Source organism: Aspergillus mulundensis (genome assembly GCF_003369625.1).
Source record: "Aspergillus mulundensis strain DSM 5745 chromosome Unknown scaffold_4, whole genome shotgun sequence".
Lineage (NCBI taxonomy): Eukaryota > Fungi > Ascomycota > Eurotiomycetes > Eurotiales > Aspergillaceae > Aspergillus > Aspergillus mulundensis.
The window spans coordinates 1635952-1654458 of NW_020797892.1; the positions used below are offsets into that span (position 1 = coordinate 1635952).

The 18507-nt window shown below is 52.3% G+C and overlaps 5 protein-coding genes across 5 annotated transcripts; 2 read left to right on the top strand and 3 right to left on the bottom strand.

Moving 5' to 3' along the window:
* Positions 1-154: 154 nt before the first annotated feature.
* On the bottom strand, positions 155-5985 carry DSM5745_05030 (HECT-type E3 ubiquitin transferase UFD4; the record flags this gene model as incomplete). The annotated part of the gene is made up of 7 exons (XM_026747046.1): positions 155-351; positions 404-553; positions 603-3047; positions 3103-4750; positions 4809-5461; positions 5542-5636; positions 5696-5985. 7 exons carry the CDS (start codon positions 5983-5985, stop codon positions 155-157), a joined length of 5478 nt encoding a protein of 1825 aa, XP_026604526.1.
* Positions 5986-8054: 2069 nt separating this feature from the next.
* DSM5745_05031 (nicotinamide/nicotinic acid mononucleotide adenylyltransferase) lies at positions 8055-9024 on the top strand (the record flags this gene model as incomplete). The annotated part of the gene is made up of 3 exons (XM_026747047.1): positions 8055-8359; positions 8419-8692; positions 8746-9024. The coding sequence occupies 3 exons, from the start codon at positions 8055-8057 to the stop codon at positions 9022-9024; spliced, it is 858 nt and encodes a 285-aa protein (XP_026604527.1).
* A 1132-nt stretch (positions 9025-10156) lies between these two features.
* On the bottom strand, positions 10157-11578 carry DSM5745_05032 (uncharacterized protein; the record flags this gene model as incomplete). The annotated part of the gene is made up of 2 exons (XM_026747048.1): positions 10157-11125; positions 11183-11578. 2 exons carry the CDS (start codon positions 11576-11578, stop codon positions 10157-10159), a joined length of 1365 nt encoding a protein of 454 aa, XP_026604528.1.
* A 574-nt stretch (positions 11579-12152) lies between these two features.
* DSM5745_05033 (class I SAM-dependent methyltransferase) lies at positions 12153-13163 on the bottom strand (the record flags this gene model as incomplete). The annotated part of the gene is made up of 2 exons (XM_026747049.1): positions 12153-12913; positions 12980-13163. 2 exons carry the CDS (start codon positions 13161-13163, stop codon positions 12153-12155), a joined length of 945 nt encoding a protein of 314 aa, XP_026604529.1.
* Positions 13164-13681: 518 nt separating this feature from the next.
* DSM5745_05034 (beta-mannosidase mndA) lies at positions 13682-16652 on the top strand (the record flags this gene model as incomplete). Its single annotated transcript, XM_026747050.1, has 4 exons — positions 13682-13910; positions 13957-13963; positions 14018-14098; positions 14144-16652. The coding sequence occupies 4 exons, from the start codon at positions 13682-13684 to the stop codon at positions 16650-16652; spliced, it is 2826 nt and encodes a 941-aa protein (XP_026604530.1).
* Positions 16653-18507: the final 1855 nt, after the last annotated feature.

Here is an 18507-nt window from a genome sequence, read left to right on the forward strand (position 1 = left end):
TCGTCCCAGGGTACTGGATTTTCCTCCTCTTGTTGTATTTGTCTTCAAATTCGGGTTTGCTTTTCTGCCTCGTGGCTACACTTCCACCTGTCGAACGATACGATGTAACCATCCGATGTAGAGAAACGAGCGTAATGAGGTACTGAGACCTCAATCAAGAAAGGTGGAACGCGCCCTGTCCTTCCTTGATGGCAACAGACAGTCGCTCCCGGAGAACGTCCAAGGTGCTGTAGTCGGGCAGCTTCAGGTAGTTTACACAAGTCATGACACTGGGAAGGTAGTCGTCAGGGAGGTAAGGGGGTTCGCTGGGGCGGCACACAACGGTAAATATTGGCGTGAGACTCTTGAAGCCTAGGGGGCAGTTAGTAAATCGTCTTCCATGGGTAAACCCACGAATTCTTACCGCCAATGGGCAGTTTGGGGCTGCCGGTAACAAATTGAAGAAAGTCTCGCCGTTGTTGAGGGTCCAATTCACTCATCGTCTGAAGCAGGTTTCGCACACTGCGGCTATCCATGTTGAAGCCATGGTCTGCTTTGATGCTGTCCATCAACGCTGATAGCGACGTTAGTAACCGGCTGAACAACCGAATGCAGAGACTTACTCTCGATTGACCAATCTTCCTCGGCCCGGCCGAATAACATCACCAGCTCGCTCGGTGTGAATGTTTGCAGGGAAGAATGGGGAAAGACTTGCGAGAACCCGGTCCGGAAGGCTTCTACCTGGGCTTGAACGCCGCTGCCCAGGGTCATGTCCACTACTCTGTCGACATACAGATCAACATTGTTGACCGTCACCGGAATATTGGAACCGTCTGTGATGAGCTCAATAGCAGGATAGCCTGGGAGCGTAAAATCCAGCCCCAAGTCCTCGACCTGAACGCCATCCACTTCAATTGCCATCAGAGCCTGCGTCTTCTTAGCCTTAGGGAGGTTCTTCGCCTCGACAGCCTTCTTGGCATTGGCAAAGCGCTTGAGCAGTAGCAGCGACTTGGCCAGGTCGTGATCGACTGCTTTGACGGTGCCGAGCGATGGAGCTACCGCAGAAGAGGTGTCGGCGATCCGGAAGAAAGCCGGGTTGAATGAGATGTCGATGATTCTCGAGTCCAGCATGGACCGGGCGACGAATTTGCCAAGAGTCTTGAACAACTGGAGTTGTTTCTTGCCAAATTCCGACGACACTTGCTGCTCACTCATTGGCGCAGGGAACAACCCACGGGCGCCAAATGCGTATTCTCCGGAATCCGCGCAATCATTTTCTCGCCACATCTTCAGCTTTTTCTTGGAAAACTCCTTGGAGACTGTCGAATAAAATTCCAGAGTTGGTCCCAACCCCGTTCCAACTTCCTCGAAATATTCAACCTCGAGCACGCTGGGAGACGAACCGTAGAGTTCCATAACCTTCATGGCTGACTCGAGGATGCGACTCCTTGAGATCCGCACTTTTTGTCGCTGCAGACGGCCCAACATTGGCCGATCGTCCCTCCGGTGGTCATGACGGCTGTCATCCCCAGTCTGAGAGTTGTTCCACCGCATCATCGCTCGGGAATAGCCAAAGGCGGTAGACTGAAGGAACAGATGGCGGGTTTCAAATGGAAACAGGAAGGCGAAGGAGCGTGCAAGGTCTTCGCTCCAGTCGGGCAGACAGCTGCTTGCAACAATCAGTGGCTCCTCTAGCTGTCTGTTGAGCTTCGCGGTGAGCTTAGTGTTAATGAATTGGGCCAAAGATTCCGGTTTCAGGGCAATGAGATCTTTGGTTTCCGCAAGAATGTCGTCCAGTGTCGTATTCATGCCGTGTAGGAGACGGAGCAGACGCAAGATCGAGGCCGTTGTATGATCTTGATTGAGAGAGGACGGCATCCCGGTGCCATCGTCTTGTGAGCTGGATCCGGAGGCACTTGACGTGAGAGTAGAGGGCTCTGTCGGTGGCGGCCCAGATACCCTTCGAAAGCTGACTGTGTGAACCGCAGACCACACATTCCTCCCATTAGGGTCTAGGTGCCGACGATTGTGATGAACGGCGCGATAGATCGTCGTGTCGCTCGAAACTGGTTCGCCATCGATGCTGAATTGGATATGCCAATCAGACGGGGGAGAGGCCATGACAGCCGCGTAGGAGAATGGACGGCCAGCCATAGCCAGCGAGCCACCGCCCGGTGTGTTTAATGAGGACCGGCGAGGCCCGGACGTCGACTTGGACACAGGGGTCGATTGCGACGGCGTGGACACCCTAGTGCCGTCTTCTTTGCGCGCAGTCACCTTGCCCGATGACGCTACCTCCATGTTCACAGCTGACGGGTCCTGCACGTTCTCATCTGACATTTCATCTTCAAGATCGTCCACAATGGCATTCAACTCCTCGTCCTCGCCTTCGTCATCATCGTCATTCTCGTCTTCACTCAAATGGCGTTCATCGGCACACTCCAATGGTTCATTCTCGTGCTCGTTGTCATCGGGCTCCTCGTTAGGTCGCTTGGATTTTGAACCTACGTCCGGCCCACCAGCTGAATTCTCCTTAGCGGTGGTCCTCGACTCTGCATTGGCGGATCGATGGGCGGGCCTATCGCTTCCGGAAGGACGTGCAAAGTCGCTACCATTGGAACCGCGGCCTTCGGCGAGTTGATCCCGCAGGCGCGCTGCATTTGCGATCTGCGACAGGATTGTGTCTCGGCTGCGAGACGTCTTTGGTCGATCTGATAGGCTGATCCTGGGATGAAGGAAGTCATCTAGAGCTTTGAAAGTCGCAATAGCATGAATAGAGACCATGATGTTCCGGTAGGAACGGGGGATATCAGAATCATCGTCAGCAACCAACTTGAGCCGAAGCTGCTTCCCGAGCATGTAGGCCGCGTTGCTACGCGTGTTCTCTAGTGAGTTGTGGCCAACAGTCATCACCTCAAAGTGCTCTGTCCGACTGAGAAGATCCTGAAGTTTACCGATCAAGACGCCAAAGGGCGTTGTGGCCGTACCCTGGCTTTGCGCTTTTTCGGATATGGTCGACCCCATAAATGCTTGCAGGAAAGCGCTACGTGCTTCGCGCATGGAGGTGGCTATAATGTGAAGATTAGCGCCATAGATTGGTCCCAGGAAAAGGGTTATACTCACACTTAGCGTCGTCGAATATGGTCAACAGAGTGTTGATAACACCGGAGTTCAGAAGCTCCGAACTGGTGATACTCTCCAATGCATCCCCTTGAAAATAGGCCGCGAGTTTGCGGAAAAGATCAAGTCCGTCCACGTTAGGATCAACAGGGCCAGAGTAGCAGGCTTCAATTTCCCCGGCAAGATCTTGCAAGTGCGAAAGAGTTTCCATGGCTTTCTCTCGCATTTCCCCTCCCTGACTAGCTTCGTAATGCTCCATAAACGCTCGTGCATCGCGAACCACGGAGTCGTTCATAACATTCTCCAAGCTCGAAGAAATGCCCTGGCCTGACGAAGACGAGCTCTCGGAATCAGAAATATCGCCATTATCCTCATCCTGGTCGTCATCGTCCTCCGACTCATTAACATCGTCGTCTTCGCTGTCACGGTCATTGCCGTCCTGGCTGTCTTCGTCATCCGGGTCTGCTCCAGTGTGACCAGCGGGATCCGAGGTAGAGCTCGTTTCTTGATGCGTGTCTTCCGATGTATCCATAATCGAACTAGCGAGGGAGTCGTGGGTAGATTTGGCGTTCTTTTCAGAGGAGAGTGGCTCCTTCGCAAGCTTGACGATTTCTGAGATGACGCCTTCACGATGGAACTGATGTTGATAGACATGTTCCAGCCGCTGGAAGAGAAGTTCCGCGCAGCGAAGTGCTGATGAAACGAGAGATGGGTGATCCTTTTGAGATAATATGGCTGCGAGGAATGAGGCATAGTGCACGGACCGAAGAGCCTCCTCAATGAGGACGGGATCCAAATTTTGCAACATTTTGAGCTGCGCAACGAGAACCTTTTGACGCACTTCCAGATTGACCGTGCTAGAGAATGCATCAGTGAGAGTGGGCAGCAGGACCAAGGCGAACCGTCTAAGCTCAGTTTTGCAGCCCATCAGCAGAGATCGTCGTGTCTCCGCGGAGCCCTTAGACGACGTCTTGGAACTCAACGTTGTAGGGGGTTCCGGATGACCATCTCCTTGCGAACCTAGACGATCGGGAACACCTGGTAGCAGCTCGCAAATTACATTGAGAGTTTCGGTAACTTGCTCCTTCGGCCGGTGGATCAAAGCCTGCATCACGAGAACACTATCCATCTTAACGGCTTGGTCTTCAAGATTTTCTGGGGGTGAGACGCCAGTCAAGATCTGATAGAGCGTATCCACCACATCCGTCTTCAGTAACTCCACTGACAACCGTGGGCTGGCTTTCGACGTAATAGCTAAGACTCGGAGGAATTGAGTATGGATGTGGGGCCCAATAAGGTTTGTTGTACCCGGCAGCAGCAGACGCAGTACGGCCTTCAACATGTCTGGGCTGATCAACTCCTCCAATTTCTCTGGCTTGTGTTTGTAGCTTTCCACTATCCGAGAAACGCACAGGCAGCCTTGCTCCACAACCTTGGGGTCGTTGCTAGAGAGAACGTTCAGGAGGATGGGCATGACATCTCGAACGACCGGAAAAGAATCGTGAGGCAGATTCCGGCAACAATTGGCGGCCGTTGTCACCGCAGTACGCTGGGTGCTTGTAGGAAAGAAGTCGAGGTACGTCAAGCATGCCGTTAATCCTCCTTCACGCACAATAGACGCCGGGAAATCGACCGAGATCTTGGCCAAAGTCTGCCATCAAGTCAGCACAGGGATATAGTCCAGAAAGTTGTTGCCAAGAAAAACTTACACTGAGTGCCTGCTCGGCTAGATCGATAAACTGGATGTCCAGCAGCTTCTGACACAAAATTGGGACAGCGCCGCCGTAGACGACATTGGCCACAGAGCCACGCAACGCCTCCATAAGATTGGCCAGACAACGGCAGGCAAGGAGCATAATTTCAGGGTTTTCTTCGCCAAAGTCATTGGGCTGCATGAGGGACACCAGTTCCTTTACGTAAGGATCGGGAGAAAACTGGCCGGATAGGTTGTCTTCGTTCGATACAAGTAACAGGTCCGAGAGCTCTTGGAGGGCGATAAGTTGGACGGACGGGTCATCCTTCATTCTCAAATTCTGCAGAATATCTCGCAGACGGGATGACATGCCCGACATCATACCGCTGAGAGCGCGAAGAGTGTTTTGCAGTCCGAGGGATCCTCGCGCGCCAAACAGACTGTTGTGAAAGAGATCCCCATCATCCTCTTCATCGTCCTCATCATCGAGACCCGATGGGTTCGTGCCGTCATTACTGTCACTTGGTGGCGAAGGCTCATGTTCCTCGCTCTTCTCGTGTTCTTCCAATTCCTCCTCCGCTTCCTTCATCACGACATCCGGGCGGGTTCTGGAGGGTCGCTTCTTCTTGTGTCGGGTTGGGGGAGGTGATTGAGCAGCTAAGGAACGTTCTAGGTAGAGTAAGTTAGTATACAAACGTACCTATGGATACGACAATAGGTGGAAGGCGCCGGCTGCTGCGATGTCTTACCTTGAGACACTTTCCCGTGCCGACTAGATTTCCTTCTCTGTTGCGGTGGCGAGGCTGGCTTTTTCGAGGACTCCTCCGCGGGATGTGACGATGGACTGTGGAGAGAGAACAAATTAGACACATTGCAACTTCCGCACAGAAAAGTCCAACTTACCCAGGGTGCGACATGGCTGGGGGGTTCCGTGTACTGCGACGAGCAACTGTAGGGGTGCTACCCGCTTTCGGTGAAGCCGCACGCTTTTGTCGCTTGGACTTTCGATGAGGCGACTGAGGGTTGTTTGGCCGCTCCGAAGAGTCCGGTGATCGACCGCGGCGCGCGGGCGCCTTTCGCTTTCGAGATGGGGCCGAACCAGCGGCGGGTGATAGGGAAGAGGGACCGGAGCCGGCGGACGGGGGAGAATCTGCGGCTAATCGCGCGGCCGAGCGAGTTATTCTGGAGGACATGAGAAACTGAGCACTTGGGGAGCACGATAGAAGATGGAGAATCAAAAGTGAATGGGCAAGGTGTTATCGCGGGAAGATGATGCTCAAAACAAGTCAAGGCGACTTGCATGGAGAAGGGAATGGGTCCACGGGGAGCAGGTATCTCAAAAGCTCAATGATTTGAAAACGCCCACGAGAGCGCCCAACAGTTGTCTGCCGGGTCCTTGTCGGCGGGATACCGAAATTGTGGAACCGGGCCAGTGTAGGGACTGAACGGAACACGGGGCGTCGGAGGGAAGAGGCCAACGCGGGGTAGGAATGAGAGAGGATATGGTATGTACCTGGCGGCAGTAGGGGAGGCACCAGCAGGCGAAGGCAGTGCGCGAGATTCCTCAAGAGGGTCCTGGCGGTGAATGTTGGGCCTTTGCCTGGCCATATGTTAATTGCTACCGAGAGCAGGGCAGAAGGGCACGCTCGTCATTCAGCGCCCATCAAACCCGCCATCCGTTGCTCTGTGATGGGTCTGCAGTCGCTTGAACGTGAGGGTGTGCCGGTCGTTCGCTTGAGGGGGCAGGAGGGGTGACTGATTTGCCTTGGGAGCGAGTCGGCGGGAAACGAAGTACTCGCAGTGAGCTGTAAAAATAAGACAAAAAGTTGAAAGAAAGTCAAGCAATAGATGTAGACGAGACGGGTGCAAGATGCAGGCGTCGGGCAAGTAGTTCTGGCAGTGCAGAGGTGAAGGAGAGATGGATGAAGCGATGAGCAGTCGGGAGTCCTTACCATGCCGTAGTTGGCTCCGGCGGTGGTGACGATGACAGTCCACGGGTCCCGAAGTCCGGAGAACTATACCACTCTAACGCGCAGCCACGACTACACACTTTCACTCTTCAACCCATTCTCTCTGTTTTTCGTCTTGATTTTTTATCTATATTGATTGACTGTGGCCAGCGGCGCGCTTTTGGACCCGCCTTCATTAGGGACTGTTGCCGGCCAGGGTCCCTATATGATACAGAGACTGTTCGAAGATGGCGCTTGGAGACTACACATAATCGCTGCTCCTAACAACTAAAGTTCATCTGTCTTCAAGGTTTTGCGCGGCTCATATTTTGCTTCCATCCATTCCGCGTCGAAGCCAACCAGTTCTTCAAACAGGCCATTGATTAACTTGCTTTTGACCAGGGTCTATATATCGCCAAGTGACCAAGGCGTTTGATGGGCGCAGAGATCCATGAACGACGGACAGCAAAGCAACTGGAGTGATTATATCAAGCGTTGAAAAAACACTACGCTGTCCAATGCTGAACGCCTCCAAAGTGCGTCTCCGAAATTGATGGCCTTCGGTGTTATGGGACATGGCCCAGCTTCCAACAGAATACCTGGGGAGATATCTGATGCTAGACAGGGCACCGAGTCTGATCAGGGGCATCTGCCTTATGGGCCATGGTCCAGCTTCCCAGAGAATCGTGAGACAGCCCATGTCGGTCAGTAGCATACAGAATCCCAAAGTGGACATTTTGAAATTCTTTAGCGGTTGATGTCTGGTGAAGAGAGTGTGAGAGCAGACTCCCCAGCCAACAATGTACTCCGTAGACCACTTTGCGACGGATTATACAGTTCAATTTCTAGATCACGGTGGGTCGTATAGTTCTCACCGGCTATTTAACGCTGGAATTCCGTGATGGGGACAGAACCTCGGAGTATACTCCGATGCCAGTGCTCCAGGCGAACAGTATAGTATCACGTGCATTCCCTTCGGTTGAGGTGGCTGGAGCCCTATTCCTGAAGAGCGGTTATCTGTTGAATTTTCTCAAGTCTGCTAGTCGGATAATTAAGCCCAGGAAAATGAGGTGATCGTAAATGCTTCTCCGAGGGCCAGAAGAGGAACAGGGCCGATAGTCATCCGGTGAAAATCCCCTCTTTCTTCCCCCACACGGCGGCTGACTAACCTTTCAACTGCCCGCATCCAGCCTTTTGTTCTCTGTCATCCCTCTTTCTCAACTTCATGCCTCCCCTCTTTCTCAACTGACTTATCTAGCTCTTGCTCTCTATCTACACATACTACACAATCATACACTGGCCACTCCATGACCATGGCTGATGTCACGCAAGAACTGGGCAATGATGCCCGCCGAACGCCTCCCGCCCCAGCGACGCCAACGGGGGACTACGTTTTCCCAGAGTATCGCCTGAAGCGTGTGATGGACGACCCGGAAAAGACGCCGCTACTGCTCATAGCTTGTGGCTCTTTCTCTCCTATTACATTCCTGCATCTGCGCATGTTTGAGATGGCCGCCGATTACGTCAAGCTCAGCACCGATTTCGAAATCATTGGAGGTTACCTTTCGCCGGTGTCGGACGCCTACCGCAAGGCCGGTCTTGCCAGTGCTGATCACAGGTTTGTATATCAGTTGCTCTAGCTTGCTGTTATATCCCGCTAATCCGGATCGTTTCCAGAGTCGCGATGTGCCAAAGAGCCGTGGACCAGACCTCCGACTGGATGATGGTGGACACGTGGGAGCCGATGCACAAGGAATACCAGCCGACCGCCATTGTGCTAGACCATTTCGACTACGAGATTAACACTGTCCGGAACGGGATCGATACTGGAAATGGCTCCCGCAAGCGGGTGCAGGTTGTGCTGTTGGCCGGAGCAGATTTGGTGCACACTATGTCTACACCTGGAGTTTGGAGTGAGAAGGATCTCGATCACATTCTGGGACAGTACGGGGTAGGAGTGTTTTGAGCCAGTTTGATTTACGCATGGGCTAATTCACTTCTCAGACCTTCATCGTTGAGCGAAGCGGAACAGACATTGACGAGGCGCTCGCGGCTTTGCAGCCTTGGAAGAAGAAGATCCACGTCATCCAGCAGCTTATTCAAAATGACGTTAGCAGCACGAAGATTCGCTTGTTCCTCAGGCGAGACATGAGCGTACGCTATCTGATTCCCGACCCGGTCATTGAATACATCTATGACAACAATCTCTACATGGATGACGGTACAACACAACCAACGGCCGACAAGGGGAAAGCAAAAGAGGAGTCGGCAGTATCGAATTAGTGTTCTCTCATTATCTTCAGCTATGCCACTTGACGATATAATGACAACCATTCGCGGGTTTACGAAGACATCGAAATAGCGGCGAAGAGGCCCACCTTATGCGCTTCTTCTGAACCTAATCGCCGATTTCGATAACGACATGCGAGTCGCACCACAACTTTCCGCTCAAGACCACCTGCACCGTGTGATTCAAGCGTTTCAATTCCATCCATTGCCGAAGCAAAATCGAATCGATGCGCAACAGCGAAGCTTAGGAGCCTTGATCTGGTAACTCAGCTCCGATGACCTCTCATGTTCAATCCCACACCCCGCTTAATCTCAAACAAACAGATCCGCCTCAACCGCTGTCACCTCAGCAGTCATCAAGCGGATAGTCAGATCCCAGTTATGTCAAAGCGTTTTCTATTTCCGTTTCCTTGTCGATGAAGTTATACCCTTCCCATGTTTCATGTACCGATATCGCGATCAGATAGAGTCCGGTAGAGTTAGACCCACAGCTGGACCAGCCCAGCGAATGTATATACAAGAGGTCTTTTTTTCTTTTTTTGAATACAAGCTTTCAACCAAGAGAAAAATGTGTAATAACAAATAAGGAGTCCTCCGTAAGTCTCAGTGGCGTTAGATGGCTAAAGGTGTCAGAAGCCCGTCTCCCATCTAAATGTCTAAAATATTTATTTGCATCAATCCAGGCCAACCGAATAATCACCCCCCTCTAAATAAGATATAGAGAAAACATACCAAAAAAAAACGAAAGTCTTTCTATCATGATATTTTATCTTATCCAGATGAAGAGATAAAGAAATCTAGATAAACAGCTATGGATTCTGCAAATGACATGAAGCTCGAAGAAATGAGGTCCCATTGACAGTGGCGAAAAACGAAAACGGGTCGGCGAAAGCCGAAGGGCGGCAAAGGAGTATAGACAGGCCCGCATGGCATAGATAAATAAAAAGGTCATGTACATCGTGACAAAGGGGCCAGGGCCCATGTATGTAGGGAACATAATATGCAAGAGATGGGAGCAATCGAAAGAAAGAACCAGGAAACAAAGCAAAGCGAGCTCCCGTCCCCAACAGGAAATTAAACAGGGGGAAAGAAAGCGCAGTATGTACCGGTACGGGCGGGCAGCAGATCAGCTATCCCAAAGGTCCTCAATCTCGAATACACCAAGGACATTATCAAAGTCCTGGCCTCTGACTACGGCGACGACGTTCCCGCGGCTCGGGTCATCGGACGGGAAGTATTCCTTTGCTTCGTCGATGGTGTGCTCGTCTGTGATATACGTCCAGTCTTCACGGTGCGCGATGAACGGTCTGCTGAGTGATGAGATGTCCATGTCGACGTAGCCGTTTGAAGAGAGGTAGCGGAGCTGGCGTGGGGCCATGAGAAGGTCGGGGGAGACAAACACCCATGACCTTGCGTCCGGGTGCTGGATTGCTGTGAGGAGGACGTCGAGGAGGCGGGGTTTACCCGTTGAGGGTGACGGGGAGAGGGTTGGGATTTGGGAGAGCGGGACGGTGATCATGTTTGCGATTGAGTCTGGAGGTGGGATTGACTCTTCTGGCTCTGCGTCGGACTCTGACTGCGATTGGTCTGCATCTGGGACTTCAGTGTCTGGGAGAGAAGATATCCTGTTGTGTTGATGCTGAGGCTGGGGCTGGCGAACTGGTCCTGGGAGGAAGTCGGACGGATTCGATGTGAATGAGACGCCGGACGAGCTCATGCTAAGCGGCGTGGAGGCCGTAGATGCACCCCCGATTGCACCGCCGGGGTGATAGCTCTTAAAGACCTCCGCTGGCCCGCGGCCTGGTGCGGTATGGAGTTTGCGGGCTGTAGCTATAGCTAGGGCGTCGCCGAGGGCCAGGGCGACGGTTGTGGAGGACGTCGGCGCGCACACGCCTATAGAGGTTTCTTCGTCTTCATGAATAGGCGCTGGAAGAAGAATGCCCTTGTCCAGAGGCTGGAAGGATAGAAGCGGGCATGTAGATGGGTGAAGGTGGGATGTGAGTGCGATGATGGTGATTGTCGGGTGTATATGAGGAAGTAAGAGGAGTAGTTCTGGGGTGCGGCCGGAGAAGGAGATTAGGAGGAGGGTGTCATTCTGCACAGTTCTCAATTAGCAATTGTCAATGAAGTGTTTGGATGAGTAGTATCTTACCGGCCTGATCATCCCCAAATCCCCATGCAACGCCTCCGTCGGATGCAAAAAAGTGCTGTATATACCCAAACTGTTCATCGTCGCCTCGAGCTTCTTACCAATCTTCCCACTCTTGCCCACCCCGCAAACAACCAGCTTCCCTCCATCCCGAACCGTCCTTGTGATCTGATCCACCGCGCGAGAAAGGTGTTCCTGAGCCAGCTGATCCGTCTGATAAAGACGCTCCAGATGCGCGAGGGCCGCGCGCTCCGTGGAGATAACGTGGATGGCGGAAGCCACAGACGCGGCGTCCTTTGGAATCGGATTGGCAGGGGCCAGGACGCCGTCAGCAGGCTCCGGAGGGGTCATGGGAAGCCCTGCGAAGGCACTCCGAATGGATGCGCCTGAAGCGGGCATGGCGGAGGCGAGCGGGATGCGGTACTGCTGCTTGAGGAGCCCCATTGTCACGATGGCATTCTCGAACAAGGTGTGAGAAGGTCAAAGGACGGTCCGTGGGCTGGTCTCCCAGGGGAGGAGACCTGAGAAAAGGGCTCGAGTCAATGCCGCGTCGGAGAAGGCAGAAGTGGAGGAGGGGCAAATGCCAAAAGGCCCCGGGACGAGTGGGTGGAGAGCGATCGGATGCGGCCAGATAAAGAAAAAATTCCGCTGATTGATAACTCGATTGGGGTCTCAATAATTGAAAATGTCGCTCCACAGGATATGTCAACCATATAATTATTCTAGATAGTTAGCAGTGTCCTCCATCGAAGAAAAAACTTAAGCGGGCGCCTGAATTCATGGGGAATCACCTCATCGGAGGCGATTCTGATGCTAAGTCGATCCTTCTCGTCCCCCACTCGGCGATAACAGTACTACTAGACCCTTCGGAGGAGCTGACCCGATAGATAATGCACACAGTGAAAGCCAACTCCATATATTACACTTCTATATAGTAGTATACATAAAGGTATAGACCCCACCCGGGGGTCGATTACACCCGGGACAAAGGCTTAATACCCTTGTGGATAGCGGCGATGCCTCCGGTAAGATTCTCAAAGCCCCGTCCGGGGATCATAAAGCCAGCCTTCTGGATCATCCCACGGAACTCCTCTTGAGTAGGGAACTGTTCGATACTCTCAACCAGGTATTGGTAGCTCTCTCGGTCTCCCGCGACCAACTGGCCAATCAAAGGTATGGCGCTGAAGCTCCATTGCTTGTATACCGCGTTGAACAAAGCATTGTCCACCTTGCTGAACTCCATGCACGCAAAGACACCGCCCGGTTTCAGCACACGGAACGCTTCCACAAGAGCCGCCTGCTTGTCGGTGAAGTTTCGGATGCCAAACACCACGGTATACAGGTCGACCGAGTTATCCGGGATCGAGGGCATGTGCTCCGCGTTGCCGACCATGAACGATAGCCGATCCGTGTTATAGTACGGTGTCTCGATACTGCGCTTCTTGCCTTCCGCAAGCATGTCCGGGTTGATATCGGCGATCTTTACTCGGGTGTGATGGTCGTGGTTGATGTTCGTGGCGTGGTCGAGCATGCGGAATGCGATATCGCCGGTGCCGCCGGCAATATCGAGGATATTCCAGCCCTTCTCGGCTGAGTCGACGTTGCGCGAAGGAAGAGCGGATCCGGGGTTTAGGGAGCGGACGAAATGGTCTTTCCATAGGCGATGGATGCCCATTGACATAAGATCGTTCATGGTATCGTACGATGAGGCGACCGAGCTGAAGACCGCGCCGACTGGGAGTAAGCCGGGTTAGTTGCGGAGATCGAAGTAACCTTGAGCGCTGCGCGCGTAGGGCATACCTCTTGACTCCTTCTCGTGTTCTGGTACATTTTCAAAGCCAAAGTGTGTCATTCGATCCTTGTCGGACTTGGGCTGGTTCTGGGTCCGCATGGAGCAGGAAAAGCAGCGGTATTGAGTCTCGGGGACGGCGAATTGACGCTTGGAAGCGAGTCTTAAGCTCCGCCATAATGATCTGGATGACATGATGGTGTGTTTTGAAGGGATAGATATGGCTGGGAGGAAGAAAGGTCGGACGGAGTGGAAATTGAGTCTCCGCAAGGATGTTCCTTGTTCCCAGCTGGCGACGCGGAAATTGTTTGCGGCCTTAAGGCACCAACGTTCTGTCAGGCAACAATCCCGACTCCCGCCAGCTATCACCGTCACCATCTTATTTATTCCTGGACTTTACTCCGTACTCGGTAGAAGTATAATATTTCAGGATAAGATGTACTGCCTTGATTATTGACTATTGCAGCTGGTTCATTCTGGCTCTTGACTCGTTACATGCCATGATTGGGCTCCGGGGTCTGGGGAATGCAACGCTCGATGCAATGCGCCCAGTCCACCTCCTCTTTTGATGCAGTATAAGTGACGCAAGGAACGACCTTTTAGTGTTGATCTTCAATGTTTCCCCTCTTTTGATCCAGCCTTGCTTCCGATCCCCTCATTCAGTACACCGTCGGCGTCGCCCATTATATATCCTATGATCTTGACCAGCAAACATGGGGCTGTCTCAGATCTATTCCTTGCTTACGGAGCAGATCCCCATGACGCGATTCCGTGAAGTTGCAACGCAAGCTCTCCTGGCTTCTAATATAGCTACCGGCTCTGGGCGACACATTGATTTGAGTGACGTGAAATGGACTCTCTCTAGCCCTGCTCTCAACATTACAGTGCCGGCCTCTCTTCCTTCGCATGTCCACCTGGACCTGTTCAAAGCAGGCGTAATTGGTAAGATCTTTCCATCCGTTGAAGAACAATTCTATTGACGAAACAGACGACCCGTAGGTTATCCGAATCAGCAAAGAAATACCTAGGTAGTTGCTCATTGCCTCCAGTTATTATGGATTGAACGAGATCGACCTTCAATGGGTGCACCAAGCAGACTGGACATATACGAGTGATCCAATTCCAGACTTGTATGTGCCCTTGCCATACTGAACAATGGATCTAACGTTCATCAGATTGGAAGAATACGAATCAACCTGGCTTGTGTTTGAGGGGCTTGACACGTTCGCTACTGTCACATTCTGCGGAAAGCATATTGCCTCCACGAACAACCAATTCCGCCAATACTCCTTTGATGTTTCCACGTCTCTGAGAGAGTGTACCGAAGACCCAGTTATCCGATTAGATTTTGCAAGTGCTCCGAAGACTGTAAACGCAATCGCCGCCGATCAAAGCACGCCAGTATGGCCTGTCCAACTGACTGCTCAACTGCCCAATCGCTGGCTTATGCGCAAACAGCAGTCAGACTTCGGCTGGGACTGGGGTCCTGCCTTTGCCCCTTCTGGTCCGTGGAAACCGGCGTACGTTGTCCAGCTGGAAAAGTATGTTTATGTCTTGAACACGGATCTGGATATCTACAAACAAGGAGGCATCAACTATCTTCCGCCCGACCAAGACCAACTCTGGGTTGTCAACGCCAGCATAGACTTTATAGGAAGTCTCCCTTCCGAGAGCCAAATGTCGATAGAGATCGCGGACCTCGAATCTGGCGAGATACTCGCGAGCCAAAATGCCGATACTCTTAACATCGCAGGGACTACTGTAACCGGCGTAGCGACGCTTAGAGACATATCCCCAAATCTATGGTGGCCCTCTGGCCTTGGGGCTCAAAACTTATACAATGTTACGATTACTGTCCATGGCCCAGCGGAACAGACTATTCAAGTCACAAAGAGGACAGGGTTCCGAACCATCTTCCTCAATCAGCGGAATATCACCGACACTCAGTTAGCCCAGGGCATTGCCCCCGGTGCAAACTGGCATTTTGAGGTCAACGGAAAGGAGTTCTATGCCAAAGGCTCCAATTTTATCCCGCCTGATACATTCTGGCCCCGAGTAACCAAGGAGAAGGTGACTCGACTATTCGACGCCGTTGTCGCTGGGAATCAGAACATGCTCCGGATCTGGTCGTCCGGCGCATATCTGCCTGACTTCATCTACGACCTGGCGGACGAAAGGGGTATTTTGCTGTGGAGTGAGTTTCAGTTTAGTGACGCGATGTACCCGGTGAATGAAGACTTTCTGGACAACGTCGCCGAGGAGGTAGTATACAACGTGCGCCGAGTGAACCACCATCCATCTCTGGCTTTGTGGGCCGGAGGAAATGAGATCGAGAGTTTGATGCTTCCAATGACCCGAGATGCCGCCCCCGACCACTACCCCAAGTATCTCGCCGAGTACGAAAAGCTGTATATCAGTCTGATTCTACCGTTGGTCTACGAAAATAGCCGATCGATATCATACTCGCCCAGCAGCACTACGGAAGGGTACCTGAACGTTAACCTTTCTGCCCCTGTCCCCATGACCCAGCGGTACGAGAAGACCGAAGAAGGCTCTTACTACGGCGATACAGACTACTACAATTACAACACCGCCGTCTCGTTTGACTTCTCCAAGTACCCCGTTGGGCGTTTCGCCAATGAATTTGGCTTCCACAGCATGCCCAGCCTACAAGCATGGCGGCAAGTGGTTGAGGATGAAGACCTGCACTTCAACAGTACCACGGTTGTCCTCCGCAACCGGCATTATCCATCAGAAGGCTACGGCCAAAGCCACAATTCGTCGCGAGGGATGGCTGAGATGACTCTTGGTGTAGAACGCTACTATCCGATTCCGGAGTATTCAGATCCTGTTGCCAACTTTAGCGCATGGTGCTTCGCGACGCAACTATTCCAAGCGGACTTTTATAAATCCCAAATACAGTTCTATCGGAGAGGGAGCGGAATGCCTGAGCGGCAGTTGGGCTCGCTTTACTGGCAGCTAGAGGATATCTGGCAGGCGCCCACGTGGGCTGGGATTGAGTATGATGGACGCTGGAAGGTGCTGCACTATGTTGCGCGAGATATCTACCAGCCGATCATTGTGTCTCCGTTCTGGAATTATACTACCGGTGACCTGGAGATATATGTAACCTCAGATCTCTGGGAGTCAGCATCGGGGATTGTCGATTTGACGTGGTCAACACTTTCTGGAAAGGAAATTGTGGACAATGCCGGGACACCTACGACTCTTGAGTTTACCGTCGGCGCGATCAACACCACAAAGATCTACAGCACAAACATCAACGACCTCAACCTGACCGATCCAAGAAACTCAATCCTCACTTTCTCCCTTTCCAGCGAAGCCCACCTCCCAAACGCGGACAAGACCACCTCACTGACCCACGAGAACTACTTCACCCCATCGTCCCCAAAGGACCTGGCCCTTGTCGATCCGCAGCTCGAACTCTCTTACGATGCTCAAAGCGGGACCTTCACAGTCGAAGCAAAGGCCGGCGTTTCTCTGTACACATGGCTCGACTATCCCGCCGGACTGGTGGGATACTTTACGGAGAACGCATTCCTGCTTGTGCCTGGCCAGAAGAAGGAGGTTCGGTTTGTGGTCCAGGATAGTCCTGAAGAGGAAGATTGGGCGTGGCAGGATGAAGTTACGGTGAGGAGTTTATGGGACCAGAAGGGTAGGTAGCAGGAAGGACGGACTGGTGGAGGTCGTTGATGGGCTTAGGTACTTGGTGACTACAGCAACTGAAGGGAGGTAGGATACGGTAGGAGGGTTGAAAACGAGGCAGTATGAAAGATGCTTTCTGTACTCATCCTAGGCGCATGGCTTCATGCTAGATACTACTGTACTTACGTCGTAACCCAGGTTGCCACTGCCGAGAACTCACCTGAAACCTGAAAACCACTGCCGCCTGAAAGGAGGACAGCTCCAGCTGGCCCAGGGGTGTCTCACTTCCTTTTCTGTCCCGCTTGAACAGATAACCCTATCCCATGACCATAAGCCAGCTATAAAAACCTCTTTATCTCCCTTCTCTTCCCATCCCCTTTAGCTTACCTAGTGTGCCGGCTCCGTCTTCTTGTGGTTGTCCGTTGTGTTGTTGCTTTACCTTCGATTTCCGGTTACACTCACAAATAACTGGCTAATACGTTCAATCCTGCAGGAAAACCAACCCAGGGCCTCATTGGCATCCAAGCGTCCTTCATCCTTGCTCCGACTATGGTAGGTCCAAAGCTCGGCCCCTGCCTTCCCTCCTCGTAATCGCCGATTGCTCCTCCTCCGACGTTCGGTTCGATAATACAGATCTCCTCTGCAGCCTCGGCTCTATAGACCCATTGCCGGCAGTTGTATTTCCTGCTCTTTGTGCGTGCGCCTCCGCCGCCGTGGGCTTTGAATTGGGGATTTCCGACGATCGGCCTCCAGCAACCGCTCGATACCTACGTACTTGTTTGTGCTGAGAGATAAACCTACCTAGGATCGGGACCTTTGCTCATGGAGAGTCAAACCGCCGAGTCTGTTCAACTAGTAAAGCAACAATAAAAGCCTAATGGGCGTCTGGACGGCTGTCCAGAGACGACCTTTCTCGGGCAACGACCGCAAAGAAGACAAGAACAAGGCTAACCTTTCTCCACCAGCAAAGATGAAAAGCGATGCCGAAACCCTTGTTTCCTTATCTACCTACAACGTCAGCCGAATGGTCACCCACATTTCCCGTTACAAGACATATACAAGCCAGATAGCCCCACGCAAGAATATGCTCACTACCATACTAGGTGGTGGAGTAGGGCGGATGTGGACAATGATAGAGAGGCATCAAATCGACGTCCTCGTTATTCCCGGCAAGTCCAGGTAGGTCTTGGGCGTGGCCTTATGCATAGCGTCGAGCGCTCAACTTCCGCTGGGGTATATCGACAGAAGGATCGTCTGGACCAGTCAAGACACGAACGCAAGCAGGTGGGCCAGTTTGAATGAGCATAACCCTATTCCCAGAGGCAGACGAACAGGAAGCCAGAAGGTATACTGAATTGAGCAGCATAATATCTTCTCTCTGTGTAGGCAGTACAAGCTAGCCATCTAGCATTCTTCCTAGGTAGCGTCATAGCTTCCCACTATGGTATCAGGAGCTTCCAACCCTGCATCAGCAGCAGTTTCGCCGCCTTGACCGTAGAGAATACCGAAGAAAGGTCAAGCATATGAATAATACACTTAGCCATCTAAAGCAGTCAAAAGGGGTCTTAGTTAGATTGCAAACTTGATGAAATTGTCCAAGAGGGCCACTATATCTTCCAGGGTGGGTCCAACTCCAATGTGCGCTGGGTGGGGCGATTGGGTGGGTCCGATCCCGGTGATCTGAGCATGTCCGAATGAGGTAGGTAAGGACAAGGTCCATGGATTGTAGAAAGATAGACCAGGTGAACGGGCGGCATATCAAATGGAAGTTATCGTCTAGAGTAATATGTGGATGAGTTCCAGGACAATGGGGTATATCTATATAGACCTTATTGCAAACAAGACACAAGCCGCGGACTAGGTACTAAGCCTC